The 20,073-nt window shown below is 40.7% G+C and overlaps 1 protein-coding gene across 4 annotated transcripts in view; it reads left to right on the top strand.

Moving 5' to 3' along the window:
- The window catches only part of SLC1A3 (solute carrier family 1 member 3), a gene marked incomplete at both ends in the record, with an annotated part of 73,289 nt that extends 55,281 nt beyond the window's left edge, over positions 1–18,008 (top strand). For 2 of the 4 annotated variants that reach the window (XM_080803354.1, XM_080803352.1), the window contains 7 exons: positions 1,738–1,942; positions 4,683–4,725; positions 8,071–8,363; positions 11,441–11,674; positions 12,251–12,445; positions 15,437–15,571; positions 17,804–18,008. In XM_080803354.1, coding sequence (XP_080659480.1) covers positions 1,738–1,942; positions 4,683–4,725; positions 8,071–8,363; positions 11,441–11,674; positions 12,251–12,445; positions 15,437–15,571; positions 17,804–18,008 — 1,310 coding nt within the window. The remainder of the gene's footprint in view (positions 1–1,737; positions 1,943–4,682; positions 4,726–8,070; positions 8,364–11,440; positions 11,675–12,250; positions 12,446–15,436; positions 15,572–17,803) is intronic. The other 2 variants (XM_080803353.1, XM_080803355.1) reach the window with 2 other exon arrangements.
- Positions 18,009–20,073: the final 2,065 nt, after the last annotated feature.

The raw sequence follows: 20,073 nt of genomic DNA, 5'->3' as shown, positions 1-20,073 counted from the left end.
AGCACAGAAAGCCAAGATATTTGAGATGTGATTCAGACTTGAGGATGAAAATAGGGGGATGGGACATTTGACCGAAAACAGATCAGCCCATTTTTAAGGTTGGCAAATAAATGGCACCATCCCAGTATTGAATACTTAGCCCTGGGTTTCAAGAAACCCAGGGCAAGTGTGAGAGAAGTTAAGTTCATGCATTAAAGCCAAAGTTGGCCGCCTTGTTTGTGAGAGCTCCAGTTGGCCTCCTCAGTGGCAGAAAGTATATGAAAATTAGTGTCATAAGAACAAAGTTCAAGTTCCCACTCCATTTTACTTGGTGTTGACTAAGACCTTAGTCATTTAAGTGTTTTTTAATCTGCATTATGGGTTGTTGTTAAAAACGTATCAGGTACTAAGTGAGTCCTTATTTTGAAAATTATGAATGATATTATTCAAATACAAATGAAATTATAAATTGAAAGCCCTGGTGTCAATTCTCATGGGAATTACCATTATATCACATTTTGGGGGCAAACCCAGCCCAATCATGGATACTGTTTTTTTCAATATTTTACCTTACTCTAAATATGTTGGTATGAACAAAGTCACTACCTAAAAATTAAATCACTGGTAGAATCTGATACTGGTCATTGGAGTACAGTATAACCTTTTAATACATTGATAAAAGGAAAAATTTTTAAGTAGTAAAGAAAATAAAATTTTAATTAGTAAAGAAAACCATGTTGTGATTGGATTATACTATAATTGGATTTTAGTGTTTTCATGAGATTAGGGAGGGGAAGGAAAGAAGAAAAGTGAAAACAGCTAATGAAACAGAACAGCCCACATTATTATCATCTGATCTTTTGAGGGGTTTGTGTCATGTCCAGTTTTTTACTATCCCAAGAGACATTAAGATATGTTCTGTTTGCTAGAGCAGGAAGGGAAATCTTGAAAGTCACACCTCCTTTTTTACCTAGGATAACACCTCGCCTGAGGTAGACTTTGAAGATGTCCTGAAAACGAGGGGGCGAAGATGTTTAACATGAGATAAGGTACTCCATGCCCAGGGGAGAAGGTAGAAACATGAGAAGAACCCCACCAAAACAGAGAATTTTTTTTTTTTTAAACTTTGATGAGATGAGTTGAAATGAAACCCCAGAGAAACTATTTGAGAACTTTGGCTTTATAACCCAATGTCTAATTCAAATGCAAATTGAGATAAGTTGTTAGGTGATCAGAATAATGGCTTCCATTTTGCATAAAAACATGAAAAAAAGACTCCCAAGTACCTATATAAAATAATAAATCTTTTCAAAAGTGGTAATGCTAGTTTACCGGTGTGAGTCACCACAGTGACTTGAGACAGGCTCAGGTTATCCTGCCAGAAATTTTTTTTGAGTAGCTCTTCATAAACACACACTACTCACAATTTACACTCATAGCTTCCCCAACCAGTAATAACCTAGGAAAGAATTTGATTGCCCTTTTAAATCATTAGAGAGCCACATGAAATCAACTCTTGAGCAGGAAATGGGTGATTGGGTGTTTGCTGCCACAGCTGATGACTGGCCATTCTTTGACTTTTTTCTTTCACCTTTTATGATGCCCTGATGGAATTTGATGCCAAGTTCTCATAACTTGTATAAAATCCCATTGCCGGGTGGAATGAGGGTAAGGGGGTGTTGACTGTCCCCATTACCTTCCTCTGGAAAATTCTTTGGACTGACTTCCTGAAAATCTCCTTCTGTTTGCCTTCACCAGGAATGGCGGCCCTAGATAGTAAGGCATCAGGGAAGATGGGAATGCGAGCAGTAGTCTATTACATGACTACAACCATCATTGCCGTGGTAATTGGCATAGTCATTGTCATCATCATCCATCCTGGGAAGGGCACAAAGGAAAACATGCACAGAGAAGGCAAAATTGTTCAAGTGACAGCTGCAGACGCCTTCCTGGACTTGATCAGGTACGTCCTTGCAAGCCCACCCCTTTGGGTATATTCTGACTTCCCAACCCCTCTTTTGGGGGAGCTAGTCAAACTGCAGATCAGGTGTCTAACTGAACCAGCCTTGCTGGCTTGAAGTGAAGGTCACATCTTCATTTCTTTCTAACAGAAGTTACAGCTTTTGTTTTCTGATCTAATGGGAAAGAGGTGAGAAGAGCAAAGAGGGGATATAGATTTTGAGTCCCTTGCTTTTAGGATTCAGGATCTGATCACTCACTTCTCCTCTCAGCTGTGTAGCTTACCTTGGAATATAAATAAGTCTTACCTTATTGTCTTGCTGTTTAAGGCTAGTTTTTATTCAACTGTAGCCTGTTGATTGGACTCTTCTAATGTAGAACTTGTCATCGGTATTATCATCCATTAGGCACAATTTCTGTCCAGAAAGGTCTTTCAGGATCATCTGGTCATACCTGTTCTAACATCTTTCTTTTACACCATTGCCAAAGAAAGGATTTGGCAGACCAGCAACGAAAGATTAAAGGATGGCTTCTTTAGCATTGTTTTGTGTACAAACTACACACCGATTGCAATGAATCTTATCTAGTACTTGAAACAGATTTGATGGTAGAGTCATCTCACACAGAACTATGAAGTAAACCCAAGTTTGATCCTGGCACCTTCCTCATTGCTCTCTCTACACACCAACCTTTGTGTCAGTCAGATCCTGGCAGGAAGCATATTGCGTATTCAAAAGGATCAGTGAAAGGGCTTTGGAAAAGTACAGGCAGGGTTAAGGGAACCCACAAGGCGTGGTGAGGCACCACCAGCAATAAGAAGCTTTAAGCCTTTTCACCATTTTTTCCATGACCTTTACCATCAGGTAGGTTAGGTTAGGAGTATTGTATTATATTCTCTTTCTATAGAATTTCTACTCCTTGTTTGAAGAACTGGGAGCTTGTCGTTCCAAGTCTCATTGATCCGTCAGAGTGCTGTGTGTTTCTGTCTCTCCTTGCCCCAGTGATAGGTGTATGAGTAGCCCATCCCCACCAGTAACTTGGCTCGAGCATTTTTCCTGAAATCTCCTGAACTCACATTTCTATCAAGATTTATATAGATAGACCCACAGAGCATAGATAGGAAGGAAAAGGAAACAGGATGATCTAGGCGGTAAGAAGAAAGGGACAAGAGTTGATGACCTTAAAACATGACTTTGATAACCTACAACTGCTGGAATGTCAGGCTCTGCAACTTCCTGGGCCATGTCTCCTTCTCCCACAGTCTCTCTCTCTTTTTTTTTAAACGAACTCTATCAATTTTAATTACTGAAAATGTTACAATCTAAATCATATTTTCTCCATCGCACAATACATCTTCTACTACTAGGAGTACCAGATCATTTAAGATTCCTGTTTATATTTCCATGCTACATAGAATTTCATCGACTTTAAAAATAAGCATTTTTCATTTTTTCCGTGGAATACCTGTTAAAAAATGTCACAAGTAACTGGTGCAAATGAAGCCTTCGAGGGGAGTACACAATCAATAAACACTTGCAGATTTCCACAAGAAACCCAGCACTGTGTTCATTTCCGTATTCCTCTTTTCCAGTCTACATTTTGTTGACCCAGTAAAGGCTTCACCGGGCCCAGACGCTCCCCCACACACCCACCATTGTACTCCGTACATACAGGGGAAATAATGAATGGCTCTCATGGCCAAATGCAGACAGAAAAAGAGGCAGAAAGGGACTCGAACAATTTTCGAGTGCAAATATCACCTAGGGGTAACGCAGAACGGTCTTCCTCTTTCAAGAGTCCCAAGTTCTCCAACTAAAATTCTTTAAATAAAAGTACCAGCCTACCCCACTCCCCCTCCTCTGGAAACTACCAGAAGAAATGGTTTCTGTTTAGATACCGACTTTTCCCACTCTGACTTCTCCGGCCTCCGAGGTTGCAGACGCCCCTCTCCCCATGCCAGATACCTCCGCCTCTACCTCCTTGTCCCACAGTCTTAAACCTTGGAGGCCTAATGATAGTTTATTCCAATATCCTCTCCAACAGATAAATCAGCAGAGAACTACATGGGTGTAGTGCCTTGGCCAAGTTCACCCAGCTGGTTAGGGACTCCCAGCTAGATGGTGGCCCCTTGAACTCCACCATGAACCCAGACACTTCTCTGAGAAAGTGCCAAGCCTTGCCACATGGACCACAAGTTTAAATTTTGTGAGCCATTTCCCCATTGGTCACCAAAGAGCCTCAAAACTCCAGCAATTCGGAGTCAAGAGCCCATCCCCCAGCTGGCCTTTGGGAGGACTTTGTGGAAGATAAAATTCCAGTCTGACCATGACATTTGATGCAGAACGGTTGGTCCATGGACACATGGCATAGTATCAAAATGGGTATTATTAAATAAGAACTCAGTTAACCAGAGTGTTTGTAACCAAAGGTGTTTCCATGCTCACTTTGATTCTTCCCAGGAGCAATATTTGATGCTATAATGACCAAATTTTAAAAATCCCATTGTCTGACAAAAGGACAGATGAGTTGAATTTGAGACTTCCCTGAAAAATATGAACTACGTGGGCCCCACACAGGGATGACCATATGTCCAACTTCAAGTCATAAAATCCACCAAAACCTTTCTTCTTATTCATTTGCTGCTTCGTTCAATACAGTCTTTAACTTAGACACAATGAAAAAATATTTAAGAAGCAAACTTATTATTTGAGAAATTTTTCAAATGACCATTATTTTCTTTGCAGGAATATGTTCCCTCCAAATCTGGTGGAAGCTTGCTTTAAACAGGTAAACACTCTATAGCCACTAATTCACTTTTGAAATTCCTATTTGGCATACCACACAGCGGGACCCTCTTGTTTATTTTATTTTACTTTTTCCACTTCTCTGCAATAAGAAACACTTTTTTGCCAACCAGCTGGAAAGCACTAGGGTTTTCTGAGGAATTTGCAGAGGATGGGGAGGTCTTACTTTGTTTTGTGGGCTTAGTAGTTGCCAGATACTCTAAAAGTCTTGCGTACAGGTAACTCATTGAGTCTCTGTTAATTATTAAGAAGGCCAATTAGGACACTCCCTTCTTCTCTCTGCCCACCCCCGCCAACATTCCACACACAAAAGCCCACCAAGCAAACAAACAGTGTAAGACATATTTACAACTCAGCTTTAAAGATTAGGGAGATTATTCAAGTTTCTGGGTTTAATTAAAAAAATCAGTGGGCTGGCTTTTGAAAGTCTACTAAGGGCCTTATGGATTCTGAAGGAGGAACCATATCAGAAATGGCATCATCATTTCTTGAATACCTGCTGTGTTGTATTTGGTCCTCACGTGAATGGGATGGCTATCATTGTCTTCATTTCATTGATGAGGCAACTCATCTATGATAATTCAGAAGGATTATTTAATAGTCACAAGATCTCACAAGTTATAAATGGTAGATCCAGAATTCAGATCCATTGCGTTGACTCCAAATTCTGTCCTCTTTCTGCTCTTACATTCTGTGAGGTCCAGCTCCTTTTAGCCCGTATACACACAATGCTTGGCTCTCTGTGTTATGGATACAAATACATTTTACTGTTTGGGGGTGAAGTTCATTCTAACTTCACCTGAATAAAAAAGGTTTGTTACCCAAAGTATTAAAAAGAATACAATTAGATTTCTGGGTTCAATAATAGTTACCGAACATTTCTCCAGATGGTATCACTTCACCCTAGTTGTAATTCCCTAACCCTTCTGCTTAGGATCTCTAAAGCAAACAAAATAAAACCCCAGCCCCATGGAGGACTAACTTGTACACATTCAAGTCATTCTTTGGTTCCCCTCCCTTTTTTTTTAAATTCTTATTGACTATTTTTAATAGGTAATGCATGCACACACTGCAAAATTCAAACAGAATCCTTTCTTTTAAAAAAAAGTCTAAGACGTCAAAATCAAACTTTATTCAAAACCTGCAATAATCATAAATAATAACCCCCTTTCAATCTAACCAGCCCACCCCAGCACCATGGGGCTGACTATTCTGGTTAGTCAGCTGGCACTGGGCAACATCAAAAATGCTGATTTCTAGCAGTACTGGGAAAAGTGCTGACTCGAGCAGATTTATTATATTTGGTTTTGGATTGCATTTCCAGGATTTTGAAAGGGAAGCAAATGTATCTTCCCAGATCTATTTGTCTTAGACCAGAATGCAAATGAGGTTGCAATTTCTGTAGGCTACAAACTGTGTCTAAGGGGAAAGAGTTGGAGCCATAGGAAAGGCTAATCAGGATTGGAAATCTACCCTAGACAATCCATAAAATGCATAAGCATCCCAGTGAAGTAGAGATTTGAACATTGACTGGCACAGGAGACTAAAACGGGCCAGTTTCCTTGTTACTTAGGATTACCAGCAGTATCAATGATTAGTCAGAGATGTGTCCATAGTATTGACAGCTGGTTATGCCCTTGTTTGAGAGTAGTGGTTTCTCACTGGACACAAAAGTCTCCCATTCACTCTTGGTAGCAAAATGGCCCAACACTTCATGTACAGCTAAGCCTTCTTCCCCTAGACTGTAGATCCAGGCAACATCCATACATACTTACTCTCTGATCCTTTACTACCATCAACATAAAGGCCAGGCATTCTACTCTCATTAAAATCATAGATGGATGGCCTTAATTTTTTTATGTGGTCGTAGTCAAATACTCTGAGTCTTCTGTCTGGGACATCTATGTAGAAGCTGTTGGGAAAAGACTAATTTGAATAAAAAGAGAAATTCCTTTATAAACTTGAGAACTGGGTTGTCATCCTCAACTATTAATCAAGTATCTATTCTTAAGAATTGATATTATCAGAAATGCCTTGAAGAGGATTGTTTGGAGATTTTTAAATTTTTTAATTTTTAATTTTTAATTTTTTTTTAATTTCACTAAGGCTTTTTTTATTCTAGTAGAGTTAACATACAGTATTATATTAGTTTTGGGTATGCCATATATTGATTCGACAGTTCTATACATTATTCAGTGCTCATCATGATAAGTGTACTCTTTAATTCCCATCACCTATTGTCCCCATCTCCTATACCCCCCAACCCCCTCCTCTGATAACCATCTATTTGTTATCTATAGCTAAGAATCTGTTTCTTGGTTTGTCTCTCTGTCTCTTTTTTTTTTCTTTGTTTTGTTTCTTAAATTCCACATATGAGTGAAATCACAGGGTATCTGCCTCTGACCAACTCATTTTGCTTAGCGTTATACTCTCTAGATCCTTCCATGTCATTGCAAATGGCAAGATTTCATTCTTTTTGTGGCTGAAAAATATTCCATTGTGTATATATTTATCTTCTTTGTTGATATGTATATATATATCTATCTTCATATATATATACATGTGTGTGTGTATAGATATAGATATAGATATAGATATAGATATAGATATAGATATAGATATAGATATATCACATCTTCTTTAACCATTCATCTATTGATGGACACTTGGGTTGCTTCCATAATTTGGCTCTTGTAGATAATGCTGCTATAAACATAGGGGTGCATAGGGGATTTTTAGATTTTTAATATTAGCTGAAAACTCCAGCTAAGTCTAGTCCCCAAAGGGCTTTGTTACTGAGCACCATTAGCCAACATTAGTTGGCTTTAAAATTTACAATGTATTCTCATATATTCTGCCTAATTTGATCACAACAACCCCGTGAGGTAGAACCACTGTGGTTATTTCTGTTTCACAGATGTCCATAATACCAAAATGATGTCTGGTTGATTTGTCTATGATCCCATAGCATGATAGATAGTAAAGGGACTATATGAATATTTAGATTTACAGTTTTCTAAAAGCCCATTTTTAGCCATTTTACTAGGGTTTCAGAAGAAAGCAAAAACACGTGTGTATTTCAGACTCTTCAGCCAGATATGTCTCTCCTGCTATGATTTGTCTTGTGTTTGAGTGTGTGCGTATCTGTGCTGGGGAAGTAGTAGAGGTTTGTCACAGATTAGACAGATGCTAGCTAGATACTTTCTATAACAGTATTCTCTGAATGCGAGGTTAAAGTAAGTCATTAGAGAAAATTGGGACAACAGGCAAGTAAAAAGAAGAAAACAAAAACCACCTCTAATCCCTGTTGTGCCTTTTCTTTTTTAAGTTTAAAACCAACTATGAGAAGAGAAGCTTTAAAGTGCCTGTTCAGTCCAATGAAACGCTCGTGGGCGCCGTGATAAACAATGTGTCAGAGGCCATGGAGACTCTTACAAGGATCACAGAGGAGTTGGTCCCAGTCCCAGGGTCTGTGAATGGGGTCAATGCCCTGGGACTAGTTGTCTTCTCCATGTGCTTTGGATTTGTGATTGGCAACATGAAAGAGCAGGGTCAAGCCCTGAAAGAGTTCTTTGATTCTCTTAATGAAGCCATCATGAGATTGGTAGCGGTGATAATGTGGTACGTATTTCCATTTGCTGTGTATGCCGTATACAGATGTTTATTGCCATCAGCATGGGTTCCGTACCAAGGAAGGTGCCACCAGGCGGGATGGCCGATGGCAACAATCTCACTTGGGTAAGCACGTGAAAATCAACATGTGGGGCCTGTAGTGGCCTTGGAGCCCATCTGCAAACCTCTCTTAATAAGTTCGCTTCCTTGTTTTTGAAAGGTGTCTACTTCTTTTCTCCAGGGCTGGTGGGATCCCATTCCTCATTCCTTTTTTTCTATTTGGTATTCAGTTATATATTTCAATATATATTTATTGAGTGTCTACTATATACCAAGCGTACAATGCCACACACTCTGGACATAGCAATGAAGAAAACAGGCAAGGATGTCCCGGAACTTCTATTCTTTTAAGGGATATAGAAAAATAAACAAATCAACCAAATGCTTTAGTAACAAATGCTGTGGAAAAAATAAAAAAATAAAACACCAGATTTTATTTTATGCGATGTGAAAAAAAGTGACTGGGGAGGAATCACAAAATTTGTCTTGGATTTTGGCCTCTGAGAAGGTGACTTTTTTCGTTGAGATCTGAATAACTAGGAGAAAGTAGCCACACAAAGTGCCAAGAGAAGAGCATCCACAGTAGAGGGCAAAGCAAACATAGAACACCCTTGACCATCAGAAAAAGTGAGATCTCCTCTCCTCCGTTTTTATCCCTAAGAAAGAAATGTAAAATCATGGCAGTCCAGCTGCCTGCCCAAGGGACTCATGGGGAGGGTTATAGAATGCCAGTCCACTGTTCATAACAAAATTCTTCAAGAAAAGTTGAGAGTAGAACACAAAGGAAACGACTAAATCCGCGGAGGAACATTGACCTTGGAAAGTAAATTCTCACCAGCTGAGAGAGAGCACTTTGATTGGTTTAGGCCTCATGTGGGGTTGCTTTCCCTTTATCCTTTATTTCTAATCCAGACTCCTTCTTGGCACTGGAAGGAGGAAGGCATCCATTTCTAAGAAAAACACTCACCAACGTGATTAAAAATACCCTTTGTCTTTATGGCCATGAAAGCCCAGAGAAATCCATTTCTCAGGAGCTTGTACGAGGTGGATATGAACTTGGGCATGAAGGCTGATCAGAATGTGATCTCCACAGGAGCCCTTGGTTGAAATCCTGGAGCCCCTCCTTTGAAATCCTGGCAGAGCTGAAAGTGGACATTTATCTTCATATTATTAAAATGCCTCCACCTTTCACCTCTTTTATGAAAGAAACCCATTCAAGGCTGCTGAATGAACCTCACATGTAGCTTTTCAAGCTGTACATTCGCCCGCACATTCAACATTGAGTTATTACTTTTCTGAAAACAGGTACTCTTATAATTTCCTGGCCTGGGTTTTGAAAGGAGTTTTAAAAAGAAGCTTTGTATTTTCAACTTGAAATAAGACCTCCACAGTTCTCAGCAGACTCTTCTCCTTAGGGGTGATTGGCCCCTCTGTGTTTGGTAACGTGAGTTTGGTTGCGTCTTACCACGCACATCAGACAAAGGAGTTGAAAGAGGGGCAGAGGGACCTTTATGCGACAGCGGTTGTTAGACATACGAGTTATTTTGTGTCTCACTTGTTCCTTCTTGAAATGTGTGGGGGGAAGATCACAAATGCCAGGGGCAGCCTATGGGTGATAATTACTTAATTAGAACACCAATAACGTGATCATGGTAGTACGTACATGCACATTATTAATTTTAGTAGCTTTGAATTTATTATACAATTGCCTTTGATCTGTGGCAAATGGTACTAGTCTTCCATTTGCACTAAAACATAAAATGTATTCTTTTTTTTTTTTTTTTTTAATTTCTTAAGTGAGGGAGGGAGAGTGATGGAGAAGGAGCAGGGGGAGCGGCAGACTCCCCGCTGAGATGCGGGCTCCATCTGATCCCAGGACTCAGGGATGGTGACCTGAGCCAAAGACAGATGCTTAACCAACTGAGCCACCCAGGCACCATAAAATTTATTCTTAGAATAAATTTATTTAAGAGTTGATTTAAAGGGACACCTGGTTGGCTCAGTCGGTTAAGCGGCTGCCTTTGGTTCAGGTCATGATCCCAGAGTCCTGGGATGGGGTCCCGCATCGGGCTTCTTGCTCAGTGGTGAGCCTGCTTCTCCCTCTGCCTTTGCCTGGTACTCTGCCTGCTTGTGCTCGCTCGCTCACTTTCTCTCTGACAAATAAATAATTTTTTAAAAAATCTTTTTAAAAAAGTTAATTTGAAGACCAATACTAAGTAATATTCTAAGTGGTGTGTAATGTGGGAGGAAAATAATAAAAACAAACTTTGATGAAGAGAGATGACTGCAAATCTAAAACACTGAAATGGCATTGTGTGCATCTTGCTTTAACTTGGACGTCAGGCTCTGCTGTGGGAAATGCTCCCAAAAGTCTGGATATTGGTTCAGTGGATTCTGGCTCTTCAGAGTACCTAGAAAGAGAACAAAAGGCAGGGGCAGTTGTGTGGCATCTGAGGACCACAGAAGTGACCCAGGTGGGGTGAAAGGAGAGTGATCTAGAAAAAGACGTGAGTTTAAAAACCTCTGTACCGGCCCTTTTTCATAGCCTCAGGAGGAAAAAAAAAAGTGACCTAGAGAAATTCTGAGAGAGAGGAAAGCCTTTTTATGTATCATTTGTGTGTGTGTATATATATATATATATATATATTTTTTTTTTAAGATTTTATTTACTTATTTGACAGATAGAGATCACAAGTAGGCAGAGAGGCAGGCAGAGAGAGAGGGGGAAACAGGCTCCCTGCCGAGCAGAGAGCCTGATGGGGGGCTTGATCCCAGGACTCTGGGATCATGACCTGAGTCGAAGGCAGAGGCTTTAACCCACTGAGCCACCCAGGTACCCCACCATTTATATTTTTAAAAGAAAAAAAAAAAAAGAACTTCACAGTTTTTGCAAGTTCTAATAGTATCCTGGGCACAAAAGTTTTGGCAATCAACTCTCTGTCATGTTTTCTTGCCACTTGGTAGTTTCTGTGGAATAGCTCGTTGGAAATCAGACTTCCAACCGTGCGTGTGTTGCTTCTACATAGGTACGCCCCTCTGGGCATCCTCTTCCTGATTGCAGGGAAAATTGTTGAGATGGAAGACATGGGAGTGATTGGCGGGCAGCTTGCCATGTACACGGTGACCGTCATCGTCGGCCTGCTCATTCACGCCGTCATCGTCTTGCCCCTCCTCTACTTCTTGGTAACTCGGAAAAACCCTTGGGTTTTTATTGGAGGGTTGCTGCAGGCCCTCATCACGGCTCTCGGAACCTCCTCCAGGTATGGATGTCCATTGTGTGGCGCACTTCCATCAGAAAAAGCATTTCAGACTTAACTTTGATCCAGAATCCTGGTAGTGGTAGTGAGGGGCTGGTGGGGGGTTGGGGGGCTAAGCGGTGGTTCTGGGTTTTAAACTTCCAGGCATTCGATTTGGCATTTTCGTGCAGGTGCTAATCAGACCTAGTTGGGATGCAGGGAGTGATTGGCGGTATACCCTTTGGGGAGACAGATGGAAATCAGCTACTCCTTTCCTGCCCACTGTCATCTCTCTCTTCCAGTTGACCTGTGCCCGAGGAAAAGATGGCAGAGTCACTCAGCACAGGTGTGGGGAGAGGGGAATAACTATACTTCTTCACAGAAGAACCCAGGAGCAAGAGAGCTGCCAAATAACCCAGGGAGGCAACCCATGCTCTTCTAGCCCTGTTCCCCTATTTATACAGGTGCTGACTTAAGTTCCCTTTAAATTAGGACTTAGGAGAGGAAGGAACTCTGTCCAAAATATCAAACACATAGTCAAGGTCTAACAGATCTGGATGGTCAGCTGACACGCCCTTTTTATTTTTTTACCATGCTCAGTTCTGCTACCCTACCCATCACCTTTAAATGCTTAGAAGAGAACAATGGCGTGGACAAACGTGTCACCAGATTCGTGCTCCCAGTGGGGGCCACCATTAACATGGATGGGACCGCACTCTATGAGGCTTTGGCTGCCATTTTCATCGCTCAAGTTAACAACTTTGAGCTGAACTTTGGGCAGATCATTACAATCAGGTATGAGGAAAGTTCTATACAACATTTTCTTAAGAATGACTTTAAATGCTGAGACGGTGATCAAGGATTGGATGAAGAACCTGGTTGGAAAGGGGATCAAACATGAACAGAAGTTTGGAGGTTTGTGGCAATAGATTTATTTTTTATATTTAGATATTTTATTCATTTTTTTAAAAAATTACAGATGTACACATTTATTAATAATGAAATTCTCATAATATAGAAATGTAGAAGTTAAAAAAATGTAACTTCCCTGCCACCATCATGCCCCCCCATCTTTCTACAGGTCACTTCTGTTAGTGTTTGGGGTATAAAGACCTTTTCTTACACCTAGACACACAAACACTTTTTAGTAATTAATGGAACCATGCCATACATACTACATGTCGCTGGATTAATTTATTTATCAATATATCAATATCAATTTCAATATCAATATCAATTTATCAATAAAACATCTAGCACTTTCCTTTAAAATCTACAGAATACATAGTATGGGTAATTCCTTCTAAAAAATGTCAGATTATACTTCAGTTTTAAAGGCATTAAAATATGTTAGCTGTTATTGCCAGTACTAAAAAATTACACTTGAAAAACTGGTTTAACATTTTCTCTTGGGTTAATTTTTAGACAGTATAAAATAGATGAGAGACCCCATTGACAACAGGTTGAGAATTTTGTTTCTATAGACTATTTTTTTAACTACTATATTTGAGGTGTCTAGTGAAAGGTAATTTTCCTTTCCATACCCTCCCCTAATTTTTTATTTCCTTCTCATGAGGCAGCCACTGCTGCTTGCTAATTTCTTTTATAGTTTTCTGAGGATAGCCCATGAATATGCATGTGTATATGTGATTATAATCCCATTTTTTGCTTACTGAATGTCAATTATACACAACAGACCAGTAAGTAAGTGTAAGGGAGATTTTAAGCCTCACAAGCCAGATCAGACTCTTTTCTTCTGTGTGTGTGTGTGTGTGTGTGTTTTAATTATTAGAAATTTATTTTCGATATCAAGATAAGTCAGATTTTTTTGTATCTCATATATATGTGTGTGTGTGTGTATACTCTTATAAAAATCATCTTACAAACAGGAAAGTTGAAATAATATTACAACAAACATCTACCTAGATCCAACAATTGTTAGCATTTTACCATTTTGCTTCTTTCTTTCTCTGCTTTCATTACATTTTACATATACATAGTCCAGCATGCATCTCCTGAGAATAAGAATCATTTTTTACAAAACCACAATAGTAAGATTCTTTAAAATACTTCCAGAATATCCAACTTATATCCAGATTTCCCTAGTTGCCCCCAAAATGTCTTTTATAACTTATTCCCTTAGACCAAGGTAAAATCCAGATTTATGGCTTGCGTTTGGTGTTCATGTCACTTTAGTTTTAATCTGTCAATTCCCCCACTTTGTGTGTGTACATAATATGTCTATCTAGAAGTTAATTATGTTAGACTCTGTATATATATTTGAGCTATTGAAAAATAATAGCTGTAGGATGTGTTAGGATATTTAAAAAAAATAAATAAAAAGAGGCTGGTCACAGCCAGATGTGACTGGCCCAAGGGTTCTGGGACCCCTGAGCACAGTCTAGCTACACTGGGGCTGGGAGAGCAATATCTCAGCTCCCCATAACCCATTCTTGGGCATACCTTGGCATACTGGTTGAAAAGCCCTGAGTTCCAAAAAAAGGCTCAGTTGCATGTGACAGAGTAAAATATTATAATAACAATAAGAGTGACTTTCTTTCTCTTGTGGAGGAGCTGTGCTCCACAAAACCCTCAAGACTTGGAGGTGTCTTATACAGTGTAAGGGACGCAGGCTTTTATTCCATCATCCCTGTGGTATTACCCTCATCCAAAAGGTCCAGATGGCTCATCACCACCTTCAAATCTTAGCCAGTGGACAGCGGAGGAGGGCACAGCCCGCAAGACACTTGATCACTTTCAACCATATCTCAGTGGCTAGAAACTTAGTCTGAGCTCCAAGGGAGGCTGGGAAATCTAGTCTTTATTCTGGGCAGCCATAGACCAGCCAAACATTCTAGTACCATAGAAGAGGAACTATAAAAGATATAACCATAACAGTCTCTTCTACAGACTCACTTTTATTAATTCCACCTTATATCTAAGTAATATTTTACTCTTTATAAAACATTCTCACATCAGCCATATCAAATAGGTATTTAATGGAGTTCTAGACAAGGTTGTATGCCTTACAAATCAGGTCTATACTACCTCCATAAAAAATATTTATAGTGGTACAGAACTTTATTCATAAATCATTTTGCTTTGGAATTAATAAATTTGATTTTTTATGATTTTTTAATTTATCTATTTGACAGAGAGAGAAAGAGACAGTGAGAGAGGGAACACAAGCAGGGGGAGTGGGAGAGGGAGAAGCAGGCTTCCCTACGAGCAAGGAGTCCAATGCGGGGCTCGATTCCAAAACCCTGAGACCATGACCTGAGCCAAAGACAGCCACTTAAAAACTGAGCTACCCAGGCACCCCAATAAATTGGATTTTTTTTCTGACCACATTAGTCATACATGTTCAGTATCTTTACAATCCTCTAGTTGCATAGAGGAATTATAGGAAATAAATCGTTATTGTAACTATATAGTATTTTAGACCTTATAAAATATTTTCAGGTATGTGAAAAAGTCTCTCAGCACCAATGTCTTCCTTTAAAAATGGGTATAATACTAAGACCAACTTCCTAAGGGTTGTGGGGAGGATCAGAGAGGTAAGCCATGCTTAGCATATCAGATGGCACTAATAAGCCCTTGATAAATATTAGTTAATATTATTGTTAGCTCAGTGAGTTTTTTTATAGTCTCCTTTAAATTTTTCTAAAGTATATTTTCTGTTAACCCAGCAGCTAGGACGCTGCCACCGCCACCGCACATGGTTTGTGGGGCATTCTCTCTGTTTGAGGGGACACATGTCTTATGTTTGGGAACTTCTTCTAACAGCATCACAGCCACAGCCGCCAGCATCGGGGCAGCTGGGATTCCTCAGGCGGGCCTGGTCACCATGGTCATCGTGCTGACGTCCGTGGGTCTGCCCACCGATGACATCACGCTCATCATCGCCGTGGACTGGTTCCTGTGAGTATGCTCGGCCTGCCTTCTGGCTGGCTTCACAGGGCCCCCCTCCATTATTCTGGGATACCGGGCAGCTTGGCCCACCTGCCAAGAGGGCTCCACCAAGAGGGGCAGCATGGCCTGTGAGTAAATTGTCCTCACCCCCTGGGCCCTGCCCTTATCTAGGGACCAAGCCCCAGACGCCAAGCGCACTCACACCCTTATCAGCTCCTGAGCCCCATGTGGCAGCTACACTTCTCACTCCATAAAGCCAGCGATTGGGAAACTGGCTGTCTGCAAAGGCATTTTCTGAATTGCACAACACAACCCGGCGGTGGCGAGAGCAGAAGGACAGGCCTCACGCGCAGGCTCCGTCCCTCCTCCTTGTGCTTCCCATAGCAATGGCGTGATGCAGTGCAGATGTTCCCGTCGGAACCCAGCAGGCAGGGGGCGGTCGTGCGGTGGGAAGAGCACTGGAGTCGTTAAGTAGAATTGACTTTTGGCTCTGCAGAAAGTTCCAAGAAAGATACCCTCCATCCCCTCAGACCCTAATCTCAGGGGGCCCATCCCTCTTCCGTGTTCCCCACGCCCTTCTAGCTGACATCTTTTCTCTCAGAAATTCCCTTTCACTTGCAAAAAAATTTTACCACAGTCTGCCCAAAATGAACGCCTAGAAGGATACAGTAGGTGCTGGGGTCAACTGTAAATTGCCTTCACTGGAAGGATTATGAAGAGCTGATATGTTCAAGGGTGTGTTCAAGGCACGATAAGCAGGAGGAGGGTAATCAGTTGAGAGCATGAGTGCCACAGTCACTTGGATCTATGTTTATGTCCCACCCCTGTGTGACACTGGGCAGGTTCCCCAGCCATCCTAGTTTCCTCTTCTGTAACATGGAGAGGATAATGCCATCCACCTCCCCGTGATGCTTGAGGATTACATGTCGCGCCCCTGGCTTTCAGCCCACGGTTAGGCCCACAGTTGGCACTCAACTGCCATGAGGATTGTTAGAGGATAAAGCTATGGTTCTCAAAGCTTTTATCCTCAGGACCCCTTTACACTTAAAAATTATAGAGGACCCAAAAAGCTTTTATCTATGTGGGTTATAGCTATCAATATTTATCATAGTAGGAAAACAGAAATGTTTTAAATGTTAAATTCATTTAAAGTTTATAATAACAAATCCATTACATCTTGACATGAATAACATTCTTGCCGGGGGAGAAAATAGCATTACAAACCAGAAATTGAGGGAAAAGAGTGATGCCATTTTACATTTTTGGAAATCTTCTTAGTGTCTGGCTTAACACAAGACAGTTGGCAGACTACTTCTGCATTGAATTTGTTGGGGTATCTCTTGTGCTGTGTTGTAGTCTTTGCAAAACCCCACCTAGGCATTCATCAGAATGAAAAGGGCCAAAACCATCTTGGCGTTATTATGAAAGTAGTTTTGACCTCCGGGGCCCTGGGGATCTCTGGATCACACTCTGAGAATGACTGGTAATAAAGGAAGGTGAATTGTAGGAAAGAGAGGCAAAGAGAAATTTTAAATAGAAGGAGAAAGGGAGGGTTCTTGCCCTAGAGTACTGTTGGTACTCTAACATTACATTTATACATAGTGACTGAACATTGGTCATCCGAATGGATAAAGATATGGTCCATATATACAATGGAGTATTACGCCTCCATCAGAAAGGATGAATACCCAACTTTTGTATCAACATGGATGGGACTGGAGGAGATTATGCTGAGTGAAATAAGTCAAGCAGAGAGAGTCAATTACCATATGGTTTCACTTACTGGTGGAGCATAAGGAATAACGTGGAGGACATCAGGAGAAGGAAAGGGAAAATGAATTGGGGTAAAGTGGAGGGGGAGACAAAGCATGAGAGACTGTGGACTCTGCGAAACAAATTGAGGGTTTTAGAGGGGAAGGGGTTGGGGGTTGGGAGGACATGGTGGTGGGTATTGCGGAGGGCACATATTGCATGGAACACTGGGTGTGGTGCATAAACAATGAATCTTGGAACACTGAAAAAATAAATTAAAAAAAATAATAAAATGAACATCGGTCACCTAGGTGCCCTTGTAACTTTAAGTAACTACTGTTTAAACATTCTGTGTCTATTATGTAAGGTCGCAGTCAGTGGATACACCAAGCAGAATTTTAAAAGATGCCTCTAAAGATTTAGCAGCCAGTTGAAAATATGAGCTGAAATCATGTGATGTTCACAGGTGTCCCGTTTTTTCTACCCCAGGGACCGCCTTCGCACCACCACCAACGTGCTGGGAGACTCTCTTGGAGCCGGCATTGTGGAGCACTTGTCGCGACACGAACTAAAGAACCGAGACATGGAAATGGGTAATTCTGTGATCGAGGAGAATGAAATGAAGAAACCATATCAGCTGATTGCCCAGGAAAGCGAGACTGAGAAACCCACTGACAGTGAAACCAAGATGTAGACTAACACACAAAAAAATGTTTTCTTGAGCAGCAGGTGTTTGCAAACCATTGTAAAATGTTTCCATCTGTTACAACTCATTCTCTCCAGGAAGCCCCTTACCTCCCTTTTCCTGCGTACTCTGATAGGATTGGGAAGTATTCATCTAAAAACAAGGGAGGATTTTGCGAGTCAGATCAGGTCTTACAAGTTTATGTGGCACACAAAACTGTAAATGTGAGTTTTTTATAAGCTAAAGAGTCAAACAAATAGTGGACTAAAACATGCTTTTAAATCAACTTTCAAAAGTTAGAAACCCTTCAGAATACAATTCAGTTTTAGTATCAAAACAACGTGATAAACTACAATCGGTTATCAATAGGAGAATAGAAGGGTTTTTTTTTTCCCTTTCTCTTCTGATTTGTGTCCTGATTCTAGTAATATCAGGGCAGTATGAATACACAGCTAGCACAGCTGTAAGGAGTCACATAAAGTGAAATTTCCATGTGACCACGGGCAAGTTACATCTCTTCTCCAGGCCATAGTGTTCTCATCTGTAAAATGAGTGAGTTCCCTGGATGCCTTTATGGTTTCTTTTAGCCCAAACATCCTGTGACATCATGGAAGAGCCTGCCCTCTATTCCCCCTTGGAACATCCTGTAGCAAGTATCATTCCATGGAACATGGGACTTTCAGGAAGGACACTTACTGGAAACGAACCTTTCTAAGTAGGGGAGGGTTGGCTGTACGGTTTACCAGGTCCTGTGTCCAAAATGTCAGCTATGCAAGTCACCAGGCTGGAAGCCATTCCAGGAGTGGACTAATCCATGAAACCCTGCTCAGTTCTTCCCAACAGGGGAAGTATTCCCTTCTTTCCTACTCTTCCCAAACGGAAGGGACTGTTCTGGGAGGGACGTCTCCCACCACTCCTCAACTGACTGTAGACTTTTAGAAAGTAAAATGTAAGACTAGCAACTAGCAAGGCTGCTCATGGTCTTACTACAGAACACTAAAGAGCCAGGTAGGAAAGAATGGAGCATGATTGACATTATAGAGAGGATTTTAAAGCACCAAGATTATAGATCATCTTTAAGGAAGAATTTAAAACAGAGAGGTTCATTTTTTTTTTTTAACCTGAAGTACTTTTTCTCTTCAGTTCAAAATCATCCCCAAAGGAAGTCTGCCTATCAACAGAGAAGGTCACTTCTCATATATTTTTTAAAGAAGTCAAATGAATGAGCTCTCTAATAGAGGGTCCGTGAGCTGGGTGGGTGGTCTCTGATTTGAAAAGGTTTTTGACTATAATCAAAAGTTCTTAGAACGAGAGAAACAAGATATCTCTTTGTGTTGGAATTCCACTTACCAGATCATTCAAAACCTTCAGCTGGAGTGAGGTTTGGTTTTATTTTGTTTGTGTCCCTGAGAGAAATGGTAGATGAATCAGTATAAAGACACTGCCAATGCGGTTCTAAGAAAAAACCAGAAGGGGCATCAGCTGCAGGCGAGGCAGCTCCCAGGTTTAGAGGAGATTGATTTTTTAGCCCCTAAGGAGTTCAAAGACATGGGGTAGGAGCTATCAGACAATACCAGCTGTGTTTGAGTTTCCGACCGAAAATAGTAAAGAGTGGACTTAATCATGCTAACAGACTGAAAACCTAGACGTACACCCTCCGACATACAATTAGAGAGATTTTTTGTATAGCTCGTGAGCATTCTCTGTGTACAAAAGTTAACATTAGGCGGTGGTCGAGTAAACGTTTAATGCCGAGGCTCTGTTTGGGAACTACACTACAAAAGTTAATATCCGTGGTTGTCATCTCGTGACACCGGTAGAGCAAAACATTAATCATGTCAAATTAATTCTGTTACACAGTGTGATCTTTTTTTATACTAACCATTTCTTACGGAAAGCAAGTCCTCTAGGATGTTCCTCTCGCCAGCCCATCACAGGCTCCGCATCTGGGTGTACCCAGTGGGGACTGAGAAGCATTACTTTGTAGATGTATTTTCAATAAAGAAAAAAATTAGTTTTACATTATAATTTTGTATGTTGTTGTTATTCTTCTGCCCGAAGAAAAATCCATGTT

The sequence above is a fragment of the Martes martes genome (assembly GCF_963455335.1).
Source record: "Martes martes genome assembly, chromosome: 5".
NCBI classification, from domain to species: Eukaryota; Metazoa; Chordata; class Mammalia; order Carnivora; family Mustelidae; genus Martes; species Martes martes.
Note: the sequence above shows the minus strand (reverse complement) of the source record. Positions and strands in the feature narration are given on the sequence as shown.